The sequence below is a fragment of the Argiope bruennichi genome, chromosome 6 (genome assembly GCF_947563725.1).
Source record: "Argiope bruennichi chromosome 6, qqArgBrue1.1, whole genome shotgun sequence".
NCBI classification, from domain to species: domain Eukaryota; kingdom Metazoa; phylum Arthropoda; class Arachnida; order Araneae; family Araneidae; genus Argiope; species Argiope bruennichi.
In genome coordinates, this window is record NC_079156.1 from 49,726,827 (window position 1) to 49,744,885 (window position 18,059).

The 18,059-nt window shown below is 30.8% G+C and overlaps 1 protein-coding gene across 1 annotated transcript in view; it reads right to left on the bottom strand.

Moving 5' to 3' along the window:
- Positions 1–2,088: 2,088 nt before the first annotated feature.
- LOC129972139 (uncharacterized) overlaps positions 2,089–18,059 on the bottom strand; it is a 131,776-nt gene continuing 115,805 nt past the window's right edge. Inside the window, exon 2 of the mRNA XM_056086149.1 lies at positions 2,089–5,129. Coding sequence (XP_055942124.1) covers positions 4,443–5,123 — 681 coding nt within the window. The 5' untranslated portion in view covers positions 5,124–5,129 and the 3' untranslated portion in view covers positions 2,089–4,442. The remainder of the gene's footprint in view (positions 5,130–18,059) is intronic.

Here is an 18,059-nt window from a genome sequence, read left to right on the forward strand (position 1 = left end):
TCTTAACAAAATGGCAGGAAGATATCTCTAATGCATAAACGACGGGGAAAAAATTAGTTATAATTTCGTCAGACACTATTTTCGGAAGTGATTCAATTTTAACTTATGTGTTCTTTTAGAAGTATCATTTAATATATCATAGATAAAAATATCTAGAGAATTCTTATAACTGATAATTGAAACTTTTCTTTCTATACAAATTTGTAATTTTAGAATTTACAAAATTTTTAGAAATACATTTTTTTTTTTTTTTTTTTTGCAGTTTATAAAATTACTATTTTTGAAATTTCTTTGTTATTTCATTTAATATATTTATTATTTTTTAAAAATTTCTTTTATCGTTTGCGGTTGTTATCGCTTGGTATAAAAAGTTATTTTAAAATGACAATTGAAAGATATCCATCGTTTATGCTTTAGAATTTTAAATATGCGGGAAAAGCTCATTATAGCTTTTAAGAAAGCAGGAAACGCCATGTAACATGAAGAAAAATTATTATAATAATGCATTAAAATATATAAGTTGAAACTTACATAAATATGCAATTTATAAGAGATGAAGAGCTTTGTTAAAACTGTGCGCAGTTCTTAAAACCAAAATGCGAGTATAAGCGCAGATGGACAGAAATGGGTTATTGAGCAAGCAGCAATGGAAATAAAGTGTTTTATCAAATATTATTTTTATGCAGTATTTTTAATTTACATCCAGTTTCCTCGACTGGTTTTAAAAAGTATGAAGAAATAATTCAATGAATTCAAAATTAGTAGAATTCATTAACTGTACAAACTTTCTGATAGAGCTTATCAGAGTATTTTTTTTATTAGTTTTGTTTAGTCATAAAATTGGATTAAGAAAAATAGATCCCACTTTATAAAGAATATTTCAGTTTAATAAATTCTTATTTCATTTTGTTTGAGTCTTCATCTCTTCATATAGTTATTAACAAACTAATTTGTGAAAAACTAAATTCTCACATTTAACCATTTGCATTTATTTTAATGCAACTATTTATTTTAGTGTTGCATTTAATTTGTATTTAATATCATTTTGATTGTATTGAGTATGTATATATATATATACATATACATTTAGGTTTATTTCACACAATGTGTACAAAAATGATACATTATTTGTAAAAACAATGTAAAATATATTCTTAATTTAAAATAAATTATGTATTCTGATTGTTTTGCATGAAAAGGTGCAGCGAAAAAAATTGCCAAGCATGCAGCAAAATGGCATAAATATACAGTTAGATTACAAATACACAATTAGATACAAAGTTTCAAATATAAATAAATAAAATATGATCTCTGAATTTCACTCAATCATTAACAAATAAGTTCCACATCTGTATGATTAATGTTCTTCGATTAGTTCTATATTACTTAACTAGTTTTCAAATTTCAGTTAGAAATATAATTTTTATTTTAGTTTTTGGATAGTGTTTTTAATTTATGTATTAAACATACAAATATTTGAAATAGAAGGAAATGTTTATTTTTTAATATCCGAAATTATGATTCTTAAATCTCTTGAATTTGGCAACATTTTAAATATATGTTAATGCCAGGGTTACACTCGGCAATTGTAAGTACACAGCGCATGCGCAGAAAAGGGACTGATTTATGCTTGCCACAATTTCATAAGATAGATTCAGGCATTCCATGCTTGACTATAAATTAGCTGTTTTGGCGTGAATTTCTTTTTAACTGCGTATTGTATTAAAATTATGGATATTTACACAAAGAAACATGGTAAAATAAATAATAATAAAAAAAGATCAACATACTTAAATTTAGAAAATTATAGAAAGAAACATGGTAAAATAAATAAAAAATAAAAAAAGATCAACATACTTAAATTTAGAAAATTATAGAAAAAAAAACACACAACCTGGCATCAGAAAGAACAAAGAGAAAAAAATTTCGGAATTAATCTATGTTAAGTGATCAATTTTTTCACGCCCCCCCCCCTCCAAGTTCTACAAACGCATGCGCAGTAAGAAAAAACAATACAGCGGCATGTTGTTGAGCCGTCGGGACAAGTAATTGCCATCTACCGAATATCATTTTTCAGCTTTTCTGCGCATGGTCTGCCTATTGGAGGTCTTATAACCCACCTTAAATCAAATTAAGTAAGTGCAATTTAAGATAACAAGATTTTAAATTGCTATAAAACTGAGTAATGGTTGCAAGAGCTGTTTATTTTTCAAATATGGGCTCCTGAAATAGTGATTTAATAAATTAACTACAAAATTTTTATATGCTTGGAATGTTATACTTTATTTTCAAAATTTGCGTCAATATGTTCGCAACCTCGCCTATATGAAACTATCATTTTATTTAAACATGATTTTTAAATTTCTTTTATTACTATTTTGATAATAATGATGTTTATGAGCGCCCATATTTGCAGAATTTTTCAATTATTAATGGTTGAAATGAAATTCAAATTTCGGTTGTATAATACACACTTCAAGACGATCAGCTGCCTAGTTAACATTTACTGGAAGCCAAACTACCATTGAATTCTGATACACATCACTACTGTGACAGTTTCATGGTGGCATCAATACACTGTTACCTCAGACCGTAATTAAAAAAAATTCTTTTTGCGTCATGTAATACTGAAGTTCCTATTCTTCTTGAAATAGTTCCATTGCCATTCTCATAAAGAACGAAGAAGTCTTCTATGATTACAGTTCATATTGAAAAGTTTATGTTGATCATCATGTCATTCATCGAATCATTTGATGGCGTGTTTATACACCAAGACTGATATCTTTTGCACACAGAAACATTCTTTGAACGTTTTCACAAAGTGAGGAGCAACATGAGTCTGATGAACAAGCAATTAGTTGTTAAAGTCAGTTCATCATATCATTTGCACATGGTTCTTAGATTAAAGGCAATTGCAGCAATGATTCTTGCTTTAGTAGTGCTAAGTGATTTGAGTCGTAGTAGCACCAAGTTTTGGTCGACAACGATATGGATATTGGATGGGTGTTATAAAAGTAAAGATGGACAGCAACATTAAATAAAAATAACAAGCTTCCTCATTTTACAACTTTGTCAACATATTTTACAAAGTTTCTTACTAATAATAATTGTAGTTTTACCTTTATCGAGGTATTAATATGAAAACAGATGTACCTTCTAATAAGAATTCTGAAATAATATACCTCCCCTATTTTCATATAATATTAGAATGGGAATATTATTTTCAGATCAATTTAAAATATTGGAAACAGTAGCAAATTGTCGAAATAAAAAAAAAGAACTTCTTATTTTATGACGAGTTCTAAACAGAAACTTGAGAGACACCTTTATGTATTTTTAAAGCACTGTGGATTCGAATTCATTGATGGTGGAATTTTCTAAGAAAGGTAATGGAATTATATATATTTATGCTTTGTAAACACAGCATTACAAAATACGTTGAAGCATTCTTTTGTAGTCTATTGTATTTAACATTAATGGCAAAATTTGCCTCAATAAAGCCAAATAGCAGCTTTAAAGTGAATAGTTAATTTAACTAAAAAATATAGTTAGCACATTGCATTTGGAAATAAGAATATATTTTGATATATTTTTTATTCTATTAATGTAATGTTTAATATATTTTTAATGCTTTAATGCGAATTATATTACAATGAAATTTCTGGTGATAATTTTTTTTAAAATATAGACGAAAATTGTTTCATGAGAAGGTTAAAGATATCTGGCATGCTTATTATTTTCATTTTGATTCGTAATGATTGCCTAGAAAATTCTTCCATTTCAAATCCTTCATAAATTATTCGCTAATGTGATTATTTTATATGATATACAGCTTATCTTAACCCATTTACTTGAGAAGCAATTTATTAAATAAAAAGTAATATCTTTTCTATGTCTTTAAAGAATGCAGGAATAAAGCTGAAATCACGACACTGAAATGAACGAGACGAAAAATATTTAATTTTTGGTTGATCACTGTGGAAAATTTCATTATAAATGAAATATCGATACTTCATTCTGATTCTGTAGAAGATGAACAAATGGTTAACTGCAATGCCACTGTAAGCAGCGCCTTTGATCCGATTCGGGAAAAATACAAGGAGTTAATTTCCATACAAAATATCTTAAATATTTAAATTCTCAATGATAGTCTCTTTAGTTAAACGAACATTTCAAAAATAATATTTATCAATCGGTTTAAAGATTTTTTCCATTAATATGCTTTCTTTTTTTTCACATATAAGGAACAAAACTGATGCTATGCAATGATGCATAGAGTTTTAGAATCGGTTCCTGTCTCAATACTTCGCCAAAGTAAATAATCCGCACATTTTTTTTTTCCTGTAGGAGTTTCATCATTCCCAAGGTTCTTTTTCAAATCATCGCAAAATAAAATCAATGGGATGTCAAAGGATGGAGTTTCATGATCTGTGACAAGAGTCCTAGTACCTTCCGCTGGAGTCGTTGCCGATCAAAACTTGCGTCTCCGGTATGCTGTTTGGTGGACTGGTTGGCGTAATGCTATTCTGATGGCTGGTATTTTCAGCGCCCTCCTGCGGGGTTGGGGCTGTAGAGTTAGCCGAATCGGAAGTGGGCAGTTCCGTAAATTCCGAAATTTTGGCGAGCGGCGTGGTAGCATCCGCCTCCTCGTTGTTACCAGCCGAGTTGGACTCCACGTCGACGTCCTCCACGACGATCTTCTGTGGCACGTCCGTGACATGCGCTTCCGAACAGAAAACCTTGATGATGCAGAGAACGGCACCGATGCCTAAGAGAACGAGGCCCACGGTCTGTGCCATGGGCACTGTGGCTCCGACTCCTATGAAGACCAGCAGCAGGCCCGTGATGAGGAACAACGTCCCCATGTAGATGAGGAATCTGCGTCTCTGTCTGTCGAGTTCGCTGTCGTACCGCACGCGGTGTCGGAAAGCCCTGTTCCCACCGTATTGGGTGCTGATGGTGCTGATGCTCTGCCCTCCCTGGCGTCTGGTGAAGCTTCTGTTGCGTCCATTGAGTGAGGAAGTACTCGAGTGGTGACTCTGAGGTAAGTTGAAGCGGCCAAAGGTCTTGCTCTTTTTCCGACCGCGGCGCACCGCAACTGCTGGCATAGCTGAGATCATCATGGAAACCTGCAAAAGAAAGACAAAGAGTTAAAAAAAATCCGAATATTAACTAAAAGTATATAGCTTTTATTATTTTATTGATTTAAAAAAATTATCTTAAGGTATGTGGGACTGTGTTCGGGATGAATTTTTTGAAAAACGTTCTAAAATTCTGTTTGGAACCTGTAATATTGCTTCCTAGCACTGTTAGTTCAATAGTTTTACGGATAGCTCTATTCGATGCTGATCGGAAGCCGGATCTTAGACCCCCGGGATTGGCGATAAATTTGACGACTAGGGTGTCAAAATGGATAACACTGGAATTTTCAGGAATTTTGGCGATAGGACCAATAAGAGACAAATTATGCTTGATTGTTCGAGAACCATCTATGCTCTGCTTCGGATGCTATAAAAGACTGGCTGTTTAAGAAGGGGAGGGCACGGGGTTGAAATCTGAGATCAGTATGATATTTAGTATAATGATAGTATACCTTTAGAATGTTCATTCATGAAAATATTAAAATGCAATAGCCAGTCAATTTCCAGAAAATGGTCCTCAGACTTTTAGTAAAGCTTATATACGGATAACTTGACTACCGTCCTGATGCTCCCGATGGCATGGTTGTCTAGGTAACCGTCTCGTATGCGGAAGGTCAGGGTTCGAACCTAGCTAAGATTTTTTTTTCTTTTTAAATAGCTTTTATTCAATTAAAAATTTACAAATACTCTTAATTAATATGTTTTTAATTTTTTTCATCCAAAATAATAATTTTTTTATGGAAACACATAATAATAAAATTAAAATTTTAAAAGAAAAAATTATAAATACAGATGCATTTTTAAAAAAAATAAAATTATTTAAATTTAATTAACTATTTACAGATAGTTTTAATTAATATGCTACTTATTTTTATACAAGGATAAATGTTTATTATTTTAATACTTAAATTGTAAATTAATATTTAAAAAAAATAGTAATAAATATAACACGAATGATGATAATTATTTATTATAAGTACTCACAACGTAAAAAAAATTATTCAACATTTCTAAAAAATTATACTATATACATTTACTTTCGATTATATACAAGAACCAGAATGGTAACTATAGGAAAAACATTGGAAACAAAATATATTTCGACATCTTGCACAATTGATAAATGATGATTGTCCAAAAGAGCAAGGTTTCTTTAAGAGATCTATGGGAAAACAAACTTCATTTACATTTAAAAATATTTCTCTTTCAGCAGATTGTTGGGCAGCGCACCATGCATACCTTATCATCTTATTAAAAATTGGTGATGGCAATTGATGGTACTATCTTTTACACTATCTTCGCAAGAATTTATGTCTTGATCATGTTCGATTAAATAAGAATTTTGTATACGCTTGATATGCTTTGAACCACCTGCCTACGCATTCAATAAATTAACACCTGCTTTCTACTATTTCTTTTGATTACTGCAGTTGGGGATACTTGCTTACATATTTAACAAATATCATCTGCTTCCTTCAATTTTTGATATAAATACAGCTTCGTTGAGTTAGAATTGATAATTTATTATTATTGAAATCCAAGTATTTGAAAATTAATTGTTTGAAAATGATGTAAGCAAGTTAAATTATCTGTAGCCATTAATGTTACGTTTTTAATTATTTTTTCTTTAAACATTAAATTATAATTTAAGTATTAAAAGAATAAACTTTTATCCTTGCATGAAAATAAGTAGCATATTTATTAAAACTATCTGTAAATAGTTAATTAAATTTAAATAATTTTATTTTGTTTAAAAAATGCAACTGTATTTATAACTTTTTTTCTTTTAAAATTTTAATTTTATTATTATGCATTTCAATAATAAATATTTATTTTGGATGACAAAAATTAAAAACATATTAATTAAGAGTATTTGTAAATTTTTAATTGAATAAAAGTTATTAAAAAAGAAACAAAAATCCTTGCCAGGTTCAAACTCTGACCTTCCACATACGAGACGGTTACCTAGACAACCATGCCATCGGGATCATCGGGACGGGGGTCAAGTTATCAGTACATAATCTTTACCCAAAGTTTGAGGACCATTTTCTGGAAATTGACTGGCTATTGCGTTGTTTTCATGAATGAACATTCTAAATGAATACTATCATTATACTAAATCTCATCTCGATCTCAGATTTCAACCCTGTGCCCCCCCCCTTGTAAGCCGAAGTCAGTAGTATATTGAATGTGTGTTGAATCAGCGACTAATTAGTTGGATCAATTTAGAGAAGCCCAAATGTTGAGTGGAACTCAAGTAATTAGTGGATTGAGAATTGAGTCATGTGCCTAGTCAAGAATTAGTCGTGCACCAAGTCTAATCTCCAAGTCAAGGAGCTTAGTATTGAAACAGCATCGAGTCTTGTGTTGAATAGCCACTTATTCAGTAGTGAGTCAACAGTTGAGTACAGCTAAAGTGGGGAAACAGTAGAGAATAGCAGGCGTTTAGAGAGAGCTTAAAGAATAGCTACATGGGGAATCGGTAGAGAAGTAATCGGAGAAGTAGTAACCGGTAGTTACTACCGATTACTACTTGTGGGCTGCTCTTTGTTCTAAATGCTGCTGTGTATTACTCGTGTATGTCTCGGCTGTGTATTTGTGCCTTCGTGTTAATAAACGACGTTATCTGTTATTGAGGCCTACTGACTATGTCACCATACATTTACTATAGTGAACCTGTCGAGTTTAACGGAATTTTGTTCTTAAAAATACTTATATTTTTTGAATTTTTGCATGAAAAAGATCGGAAAAACACATATGAAACCGAAATATACCAGTTAAGTTATAAAAGTCTTTTAAAAAGTGGAAAAAAGTACTTTTTTTTTTTGGCTAAAGATAGGTATAAAGCAAAAATGTTTTAGCTCAGAAGTTTATCAAATGATTTGTTTATTTTCCAGATAACTTAAGAAAAATATTACCTAGTTTCTGAACTAAAAGATAAGCCGTACTTCTGAGTACTCTTTGAATATTGGGGTTCGAATCATAAATAATAAGAAATTTTAATTTTTTCCCATTGTAAAGCATTAAAGCAACTGTATAATATATCTAAATGGATAGAATAATTATTCTCCATATGTTCTCAGGAACTATAGAACATATTGTGGAATTATTGTACCAAGTTTAAACAAAAAATTATGCATCATATTTTATTTTATGAGCTTTTTCGTAATAAAATTCTATCAAATGTTAGAATTTAAGAAAATAGCATCAAAAGATGCAAAATAACATTAAAATATATATAAATACAAATATAAAAATCAGTGTAACTTCCAAAAAATGGACTTAGAAATAGAATTTAAACGATTTTATAAAAAAAGATATCGCGAATATTAAATAATAAGCTCGAATATTAAGAGTATTAACTTTTAAAAAATCATATTTATATCATAAAATCATATATCGACTTTTTATTGTAATTACATGCCTGACATATTTAGAGCTTTTAAACAAAAAATAAACTGGCTGAATCGTATTAAGTCTACTTAAAAATTCAGACAGCCACACAGAGTAAAATATATGATCGAAAACAGTTTATCCCCTTCAGGCAGATATGAACACATGTGGCACGAAAGATCTTCCAAAAAAGTATAACTGAAGTTGAAGCCAACTAAAGAGTTTACAGTTTCGGATAAAATAAAATTCACCCATAAAAAGAACCCCATAAATTTTTACGCTCAATTTTTATTTTATGTCTAAAGAGATTTCTGGAATAAATTTGGGAGATCACTTCAGCATGAACACATTAACTTCTCATGGGAGCATCTATCCTTGCTTCAAACTTCCCATGAAAACTTCTATCCTTCCGTTGTGATAGATCAAAGTTTTGAAAGATAAATACTTAAAATATACAGAAGTTTGTGACTAATTGATTATTGTTTTATGGCTGAAAGGCAAAGTTGAAAAAATATTATCTCCAAAGCTTGTTGAAGTACAATTAATTTAGTGTTTTTTGGACACTACATCTAGTGATTTCTTTTCGACGCTCAGCCTGTATCGTTATGCCATTTAAATTGGGAAATAACAAATGTTTCTCTATTAAAGCATATACAAGGTGATCAAATTAAAACATCCCTACTCTTAGCTCTCTATACAGCGAACTACATACTTTGTATAAGGGCTACAATATTCTTGAATATACAAGCAAAAAAAAAAAATATTCCAGAAACACCAATAGATGGCCCTGCACAATAGAAAATATACTAAAAAGACAAAAATAATCACAAAAAAAAAGCATGCGGTATGGAATTTTCCTTTCTAATTTCTATTGCTTGTATGGAAAAAAAAAAGTGAAGAAATTGAAACTCTTTTTAACTACAATTTCGCACTGTAAACACAAAAATTTGCATAAACCCTTGATTTGCTGCTACTGTTCTAGGCATAAAAGGGATAAAGCTGGAAAAATGTCACTCTTATTAGCGATGGCTTCGTGCTTTGCTTGTGAAGTTGTTTTATGAAAACAAAGACAATTCTGCAGCTGCACTTCGAGAGTTTCGTCGATTTGATAATTTACGCAAAGGACCAGTAGGTACCAAAACGATGCTCGAAAATTTTGCTGTGCCCCAAATGCAACAGTGCCAATATCTTGATTCAATTACCTTTCTGCGAAATGAAGCTCCTTCACATATTGGACTCTGGTACAGCAGTTTCTTCGGCAACATTTTACTAATGATAGAGCAATTAGTTGAGTGTTTTCGGCAACCTAAACATCTCGTTCCACGCTTCTTAATCCCTGTGATTTTTGGCTTTGAAGATACTTAAAAAATATTGTTTATTGAGGACGTGTGGTAACCATGACGGATTTGAAAGGCAGTGTCACTGTAAATGTGAGAAGCATCTCAATCAACCAATTATGATCCACGGTTGAACAAACTGTCCACAGAATGCAGACTAATATTAAGGAATTTCCCTTGCATCGATAAGGTCCGTATGATTGAATTTTTGGTACATTCAAATAAAATGTGTTACAAATGTGTATTTCGAGTCTTTTCAGCATATTTTTTTGTTGTACAGTGCCATCTATTGACATTTCTGGAACTAATTTTTTTTCTCGCATAATCCGTTTCCCCAAGTCTTGAATAGTCTGTGCTAGAATTTTGGAGCCTTTACGCTAAGCTGTATAGAGCGCTCAGAGTAAGGGTGTTTTAATTTTGATCACATTACATATTATTTATTTATTTATTTTTTGCAGAATATATATTCTTCGAACCCACTACGATATATAAATATAAAACACATAAGCGTGGAGCTGCATCTTCCAAATTGTTAGACAAACCAATTCCCTGAAAAAACAATGACATTTTTCAACATAAAATGCGTAATTAGTATTTTATGCCATCCAAAATCTTTTGCTCGTCATAAAAAATAAGAAATAATATCATTCATTGTGTCATCAGTTTCATAAAATTAGTATTTGAAGTTTAATTGCAACTATGAACTTCAGATAGAAATAATTCTGCTACTCTGTATTGTTTTCTATATTGTTACATTCTCTATACTGTTAACATTCAGTAACAAATTTTAATCTGAAAAATATATACAAAATAATCTAAATACATATTCACATCAAAAGTAACATTATTTGTATGAACGTTTTGTTTGAATAATCTTTATTACTAATAAAAGCATTCCTGTGCACTTATGTGTTTGCATTTTATAAGGCATATCGTAAGATTTAGAGGTAATAAATATGGCAGAGACATACTTAGGAAGATAGAAAAAACTACCTTAGAGCAATTTGAAATCATTTTTTGGCTAATTAAAAATGAAGCTAGAGTTTTGGAGTTTTCCTGAAATAACGTCCTAAAACATTGTTGTAAAAAGCTAGTTTTTTTTAAATTTAAAATTAAATTTTTAAAATTAAATAAATTTTTCTTTTAATGGTATCAATTTATTTAGCTTGTAGTTATTTTCTAAATTTTAATTTTTCAATAAGCAATTCTTGAATAATTTTCAATTATTTTTTTTAATTTTTGCAATGAAATTCTAAGTGCTTTCATTACTTCATTAGATATTTATTAGCTTTGATTTTCATCCATTATCGAAACTAAAGGCTACCAAAAAGGAATAATTATCTACTCTTTTGAATATAATAATATAATTTTACTTGTTAAAATGTAATAACTATTTTGTAGCTGGACTTTTTTTTCATCGAACTATTTTGTATAGTTTCTTACTATGACTATCTTAAAAACAAATCATTTTCTGGAGAAAAAAGTTGACTGATAAGTATGTTATATAACTTTTCTCGAATAACGCCATGGCAAAATTTGCAATTTTATTTCAGAAACTCATTTTTCTTTTTCAATGAAGACCGCCTATCGAATAAAAATAATTTTTTATTCCAGTCAATAAATCCCAAATCCTCCACTGACGCCTGTCAAAGAAATGGTGAGAGATTAAGGCTTTAAAAGAGCCATGAATTCATCCTGAATTCCATACGCGTCATTCCATAAAAATAGAGCTCCCTAACAATAACTAAAAGAAAAGGATATTGACAATTCACTGGCATTTATTTCAATGAATAACTTTATCTGTCTATCAGAATATTGATTGAATAATTAGAGATCCTGGCGTCAATAAAATAATTTTAGAGTTCTGTGAATTTTGTTAAGAGAAGAATTAAATAGTATATCAAAAGAAATTTTAGTCCAAAAACGTTAAGTAATTTTTTTCTATTTTAGATTGAGAGTGTAATGATTCAGCTTCTTCCCTGGGTGACCACTGTGACATTCCTTTTTCCCACACTCGATAATTTACATTCCGGGCCATTCTTCATCAACGAAACTCCCACAGTGTTAAGTGCCTCCAGATTGCCAAATGGAAGACCCTCCTTTTAAGTACGGTCATCTGGCCATTTAGTGCTAATCCAGATAAGGAACCACACGTGCGTTTCCCAGGGAAATAAATCGTGTCTTCGAAAGGCGAGAGTGTCAAACACTTCAGATGTCCAGATGTCCTTCATTTTTCCCATTGTGGAGGGTGGATCATCAATGGACATTTCCCACGGGCGACCAGAGACGATTCAGGTTGTTCTGAACGGTGATTGGGTAACAGGGAGTGGACAGGAAAGGTGGAGTCTGAGAGAAAGATAAAAGGTGAGATTTTTCGGAAGAAGAGAGAGAGAGAGGAGCTTGGTATGAAGTGGACTTCTGAGAAAAATTCAACCCGAAGGAAATTCGGTGGATTCCTAGAGCTAACCCTGCAGTAGCCTGAGACGCCAACTGCCTGTTAGCTGTTCTTGTGAAGGCGTTTTCTCCAAATTTGTTCGAGGAACTATTCTTGTTTAAATTCCGTGCTATAAATAGCATCATTCATTTAACCTAGATGAGAAAGAGTTGTTTTTATGTAATAAAGCTGTAAATAAAGAATTTGATCATAACGCTACCTGTTATTGGATCGAGACTTTACAAGAGTCATACAGTGGTGTTAAAGTACTGTTTATTTGACTTTTCATCTTTTCTATTTCGACTTTTCGTCTTCCAATTTCGTGTTTTCTAAAATCTAGTCAGATCTTGTTTAATTTAATTATTGATATTATCTCGTTTTGAAGCATGTGAACAGACTCAATAAGAATAGTAAACTAAGTGATTTAAGGAAGAGGTAGTCGAGTATCAGTTTTATTATACTGGTCACAAATTGAATCAAAAATCTATTTGTAGTAAAAATGCTTAATCTATGGAGACTGACTGACTGATGGTTCAATCAACAATATAAAAAGTTCAGAGCCCATCAAGTTCTGAACACATTATTTTCTGTTAATATTTTAATATAAAAATTATTAAGAAAGTGCTTTCAAAACCTTAAAGACTTTTATACAAAAATTATTAAGAAAGTGCTTTCAAAACCTTAAAGACTTTTATACGCTTCTTATTTGCATTAAACCTTAACACTCTACTGGTATTACTATGGCGACATTTGATTGCATACATACATAACACTAGATTTACATGAGTTGGCATATACCAATTTCTACCAGAGGTCAAAATGACCCCTTTCCATATTTAAATAGAAGAAATATAAATTTACCTATCTGTTATGAAGTTAAAGTAGAAAAAAAACTTTTATATTTTCAATATATTTCTTGAGGTGTGATGTGATGAAAAGGCAGTTCCTCTGTACTAATTTACTGAAAGATGTGTTTACTTTCAAATCTAGATCTTCAAGACCATCTATTTTTCTACCCTCATCTTCTACCAAAACATTGACTCACACTTCTTATTAACAGCCTATAATAGGTTCTGACTGACTTTCTTCTGACTTTAGCTTTCTTCTTGCTTCTTATATACACACATTTTACTAACACATACTTATTTCTATATTTATACCTAAATCTATGTGCGTCCCTATCAAGCCGTTGCATATTTAAATATAAATGCATGTATTCTCAACAATATTTATTCGAATGGTCAAAATGACCTCTTCGGTAAAAGTAGGTATACTATATTGTTACAAAATTTTTCTTCTACAACAAATACCGCTAATCAATTGCAATAGCGCAGCACATTTAATTGCTATAGTTCATTAGTTCAGCAGCTTTCTTGCTGTCTAATCCTCCAAGACCTCCACGTGTCGGCGACTCCGACTCTCTTACACACAACTTCTCTGACTATCCACACACTACTTCCGATACACACGACTTCTCTTCTCGCAGCTTCAGATTGCAGGTCTTTTATAGTTCCGGGAGGCGGGGCTAGAATCTTCAGACCAATCAGGTCGTACCTGGGTGTATCTCTGTTATTACTGGATGGATCATGAAACTTCTAGAACTTTCCGGTATTATCCATTTAGTCGCCAAACTCGCCAAATTCGTCGCCAAGTCACCAAATGATCGCCAAGTTAATCGCCAACCTCTGAGTTCATTGACACGGCACCCGCTCAGCACACACAGGACAGATCGTACAACGGGCTTTCTTAGGATGACACTATTCGTCTTGCTGGGAAGCAAAATTACAGGTTTGTAACAATATACATAAAGAAAAAGATAATATTTGCGATGTCTTATAAATGTAAGTAAAAATTAATTAAAATATTCTCAGCAATAATTTTCTTCAAGAAAATGAACGAAAAGTTTTCTCAGAGGGATCAAAAAGACCTCTGGGTAAACCTAGTGTTAAGTATTAAAAAACGCGAAATTCAATTTTGTATTCAAACAGTATAGACAAACAATTACTTAGGATATAATCACGGTAATTTTGATTCCTAATCAAAATATTTCCATTATGATTGTGAATTATAGTATGTGCTTTAAGCCTAAATATGCATGCAATCCAATTTCTCCGTCGTTAATGTCGAAAGATAATAATTAAATTATTTTCATTGTGGGTAATAAAAGTGGTATTTATTTGTGCAATTCCATTCAAATCTGTGTTAGGTAAAGCCCATTGTGTTCATTACATATATTCATCATAAATAATCATAGCTACTGTTAAAGAATTTGATACCCACTTTTTAATTAAGTGTATATAATTTTTTAAAACAAAAAAATTGTGTTGATTGGTAGAGTTGTTTTTATATCCTAGTGAGTTAAAACAAGAGACATCTCTTCAAAGATTTCGTATGCAGCTGAAAAGGGAATACAGGATTTCTCTGTTTAAATTTTATATTAATTTTTTAAATCTAATGAATTTTCATTTCAAAACTCTTAATGTATATCGGCATGCATTATCACTTTTCACATATCTGCAAAAAATAATTTTAATGAAGAAAGTATGACAACATAAAATTATTTTTATAATAATCTCATTATTAGCTTTTTTAATATGATTATGATATTATTAGCTTAGAATACTTTTGAGAAAATGTGTTTATTATGCTTCTCAAGGAATGCATGTCTCTAAAAGGCAGAGTTCAGGCTAAAAATCTCAAATTTACTACATATTAGATTCATAGGTTTGAAGCATTCACCAGGGAAGTTTTCTCCTTCAAAGTATTGAAATATAAATATTTATAAGAAAAGAATATTAGATTATAAGTTAACAAGTAATTTTATGATAATAAGAATTTAAATTAATTAGAAATTAATCACATTTTTGATGATTTTTCTTCTATAATTTCGGAGCACATTTTTGCGCAAAAGAATCATTTTTATGTTACTTTAAAATATGAAAAATTGGCTTTTCGATTATACCAATTTTGTTTCCACACAATTTTTCTTAAATTTAAATATATTTTAAAATATTAATTCGGACACAAATAGAAACAATAAAAGAAATTCAAACCAATTTTACAGTTTCATCAAAATTTCCCAGCTCATACTTTCGTATAAAAATATTTATATTTTCACTATAAAAATTGCTTGATTTTAACATTAATTCCAAAACAGAATTTCATTTTCCCTTTTAAAAATATGTTTCAGATTTTAAATTTTCATTCTTTCTCTAAACTGAATAATAAAGAAACCATTATGCGCAGATAGTAAAAGATTATTTAATAAAGCCAGACAATTAAAAGTCAGCTGAATCAAGCCTAAAACATAAATATTTTATTTCTGATTCAAACTAGAGATTAAAATTTTAAGGATTTTCTCTTTAATTTCAAAACAATTTTCATTTTTTTTTTCATAAACATGCTTAAGATTTCGAATTGACATTCTTACTCTAAACTGAATGATAAAAAAAAATCATTATTTGCAGAATGCAAAGGCTGTTGTAATTAAGCCATATAATGAAAAGACACGTGAATCTGTCCAAAAATATAATAATTTTATTTATGGTTAAAATTAGAGATTCAAAATTTAAAGATTTTCATCCTTTGAAAAAAATCGAATAAAAGTTAATCTAGACTTTAATATTCAATGATCAAATAAATTATTCCCTAATTAAACTATATATTCAGCTATATTAAGTTTACGAAATAGTATTAAAACTGATAAAATCCTTTATATTCATATAATATGTTCAAATTAATATTTTCGAAAAATGTTAAATTTAATAATTCGAAAATATTGTTACGAAATTTCCGGGGTTCGTTTGGATAGTGGGGGTTATATGGTGTGAAGCACGCTCAATCAGCAGTAGAAAATAGAACCACGACGTTTATATACACGAAGACACACAGGACAGCACAAGGACGACAACTATATACAGCACAGAAGACGATTATCTTCAGCCGAGACGTGCAGCAACAACAGCAGCATATAACAAGACTCTCTACTGCAGACAGTAGCGCACAGCTTAGTTCAGCACTAGCTTGATTCCGTCGCTGTTCCGATTATCCCTGGAAGACCAGTTCTTCACCGTCGCTTTCGACTACTCTCCTCAATTCACCACCGGTCCACGACTACTCTTCGACTCCATTGGTCCACGACTCAATTCACCGTCCACTCCCCGGCAGCTGCAGCACCTTTTATAGGTCTCAGGAGGTGGGGCTAGAAGCCTCTCAACCAATCAGGAACGTTCGAGGCGTAACTCGGTTCCTGCTGGACGGATTTGGAAAATTCTCGATGTTTCGGGTATAATCTATTTTGGCACCAAATTCGCCAAATTCGTCGCCAAGTCGCCAAATATTCGCCAGGTTTGTCGCCAAGCTCTGGGATCTCCTATGGAACCCACTATGCTGGGAAGCCGCACCAAGGATTCGTAACAATATGTTCAAATTTAATGTTTATTGATCCTCAACGTTTTGAAGATTAAATATCAACTATTAAAAAATCACATGATCTCAATAACATTTACTTTACAAGTTAACAATTTGTTAAAAAGGAAAGAAATATATTCTTATTCATTGTTTCAAGTATATTTAAATTCATCTTGGAATTGAAGCGATTTTTTTTTTTACTTATTTTTTATATTGATTAAGAGTGTCAAAAATTTATTTGGATCATGGAAATATCAGGCTGTTATATTCTTCTTTCATAATAACAGATATAATATAGCAACATTTTTTAAAGCAACTAGCATAAGTTGAGTAGTTTTATTGTTGAATGTGCAAAAGTTTTTCAAATCACTTTCAAATACAGGTTTTTGCAAACAGCAATATTTCCACACTTTTTATCCTCTGATGTCTGAATCGTTGCCAAGTAGGGAATCAATAAGCTATCTTTGTTCTATCCTTTTTGAAGTTTTGAAATTATTTTAGTGCATTTTTTTTTTGTTTGCGAAAAGTCATTAATATATTTTATAGCCTTTATCTTTGGAATATGTCCAAATGCGGACTGCTCTATAAACTTTGGTTTAGTTACCTTTTCGCTGGAAAGTTATTTAAACATATGACTTATTTATTTAGTATTATTATTTTATCATATGCATGTTTATTTCAAATCTTGCGTTTTATTTGCTTTCGAAAAGAAAATATAACAACTAAATTGAAAATTTGACGAAATAATTTTACAGACAAAACTATTTCAACAAATATATTTGTTTGCTTCAAACATGAATCAAATAAACTATGTTTAATTCCAAAGAAGATTTTAAAGCAAAAGTTACTTTTCAATTTGAAAACATGCAGATTCTCAAAATAAATTTAATGACACTTTTAATTCTTTCAATTTGAAAAGAGAATCTTTCCATCACTTCCTTTTACTGTTTTAAATTTATATTTCTAATCAGCGGGAGTGGTTTCTTTAAAACTTTCTCGCAATAAAGGTGTAACCCTGAGAATGCCTTGCATAGCATTGGCGTACAATAGTTACGAAATATTCTTTGGCTCGAATTTAGCATTTTTACTAAATCTAACATGTCATAATTGGCGATTAATTGGCGATCCTATATGATAGAAACAAAAACTTGACCCCAAACTACACTTGTAGCCACAAAATCCCATACCAAATTTGATGTGTTTAAATAATCCCGTTTTTGAGCTATCGTGTTTATATGTTCTAAAAGTACAGACAGATAGATAAGCAATCCCTTGTTGGATTTGGCTCAAACTTCGGTAGGTATCTAGACTATAGATGTTAATTACCCAATTTTATCTATCTAG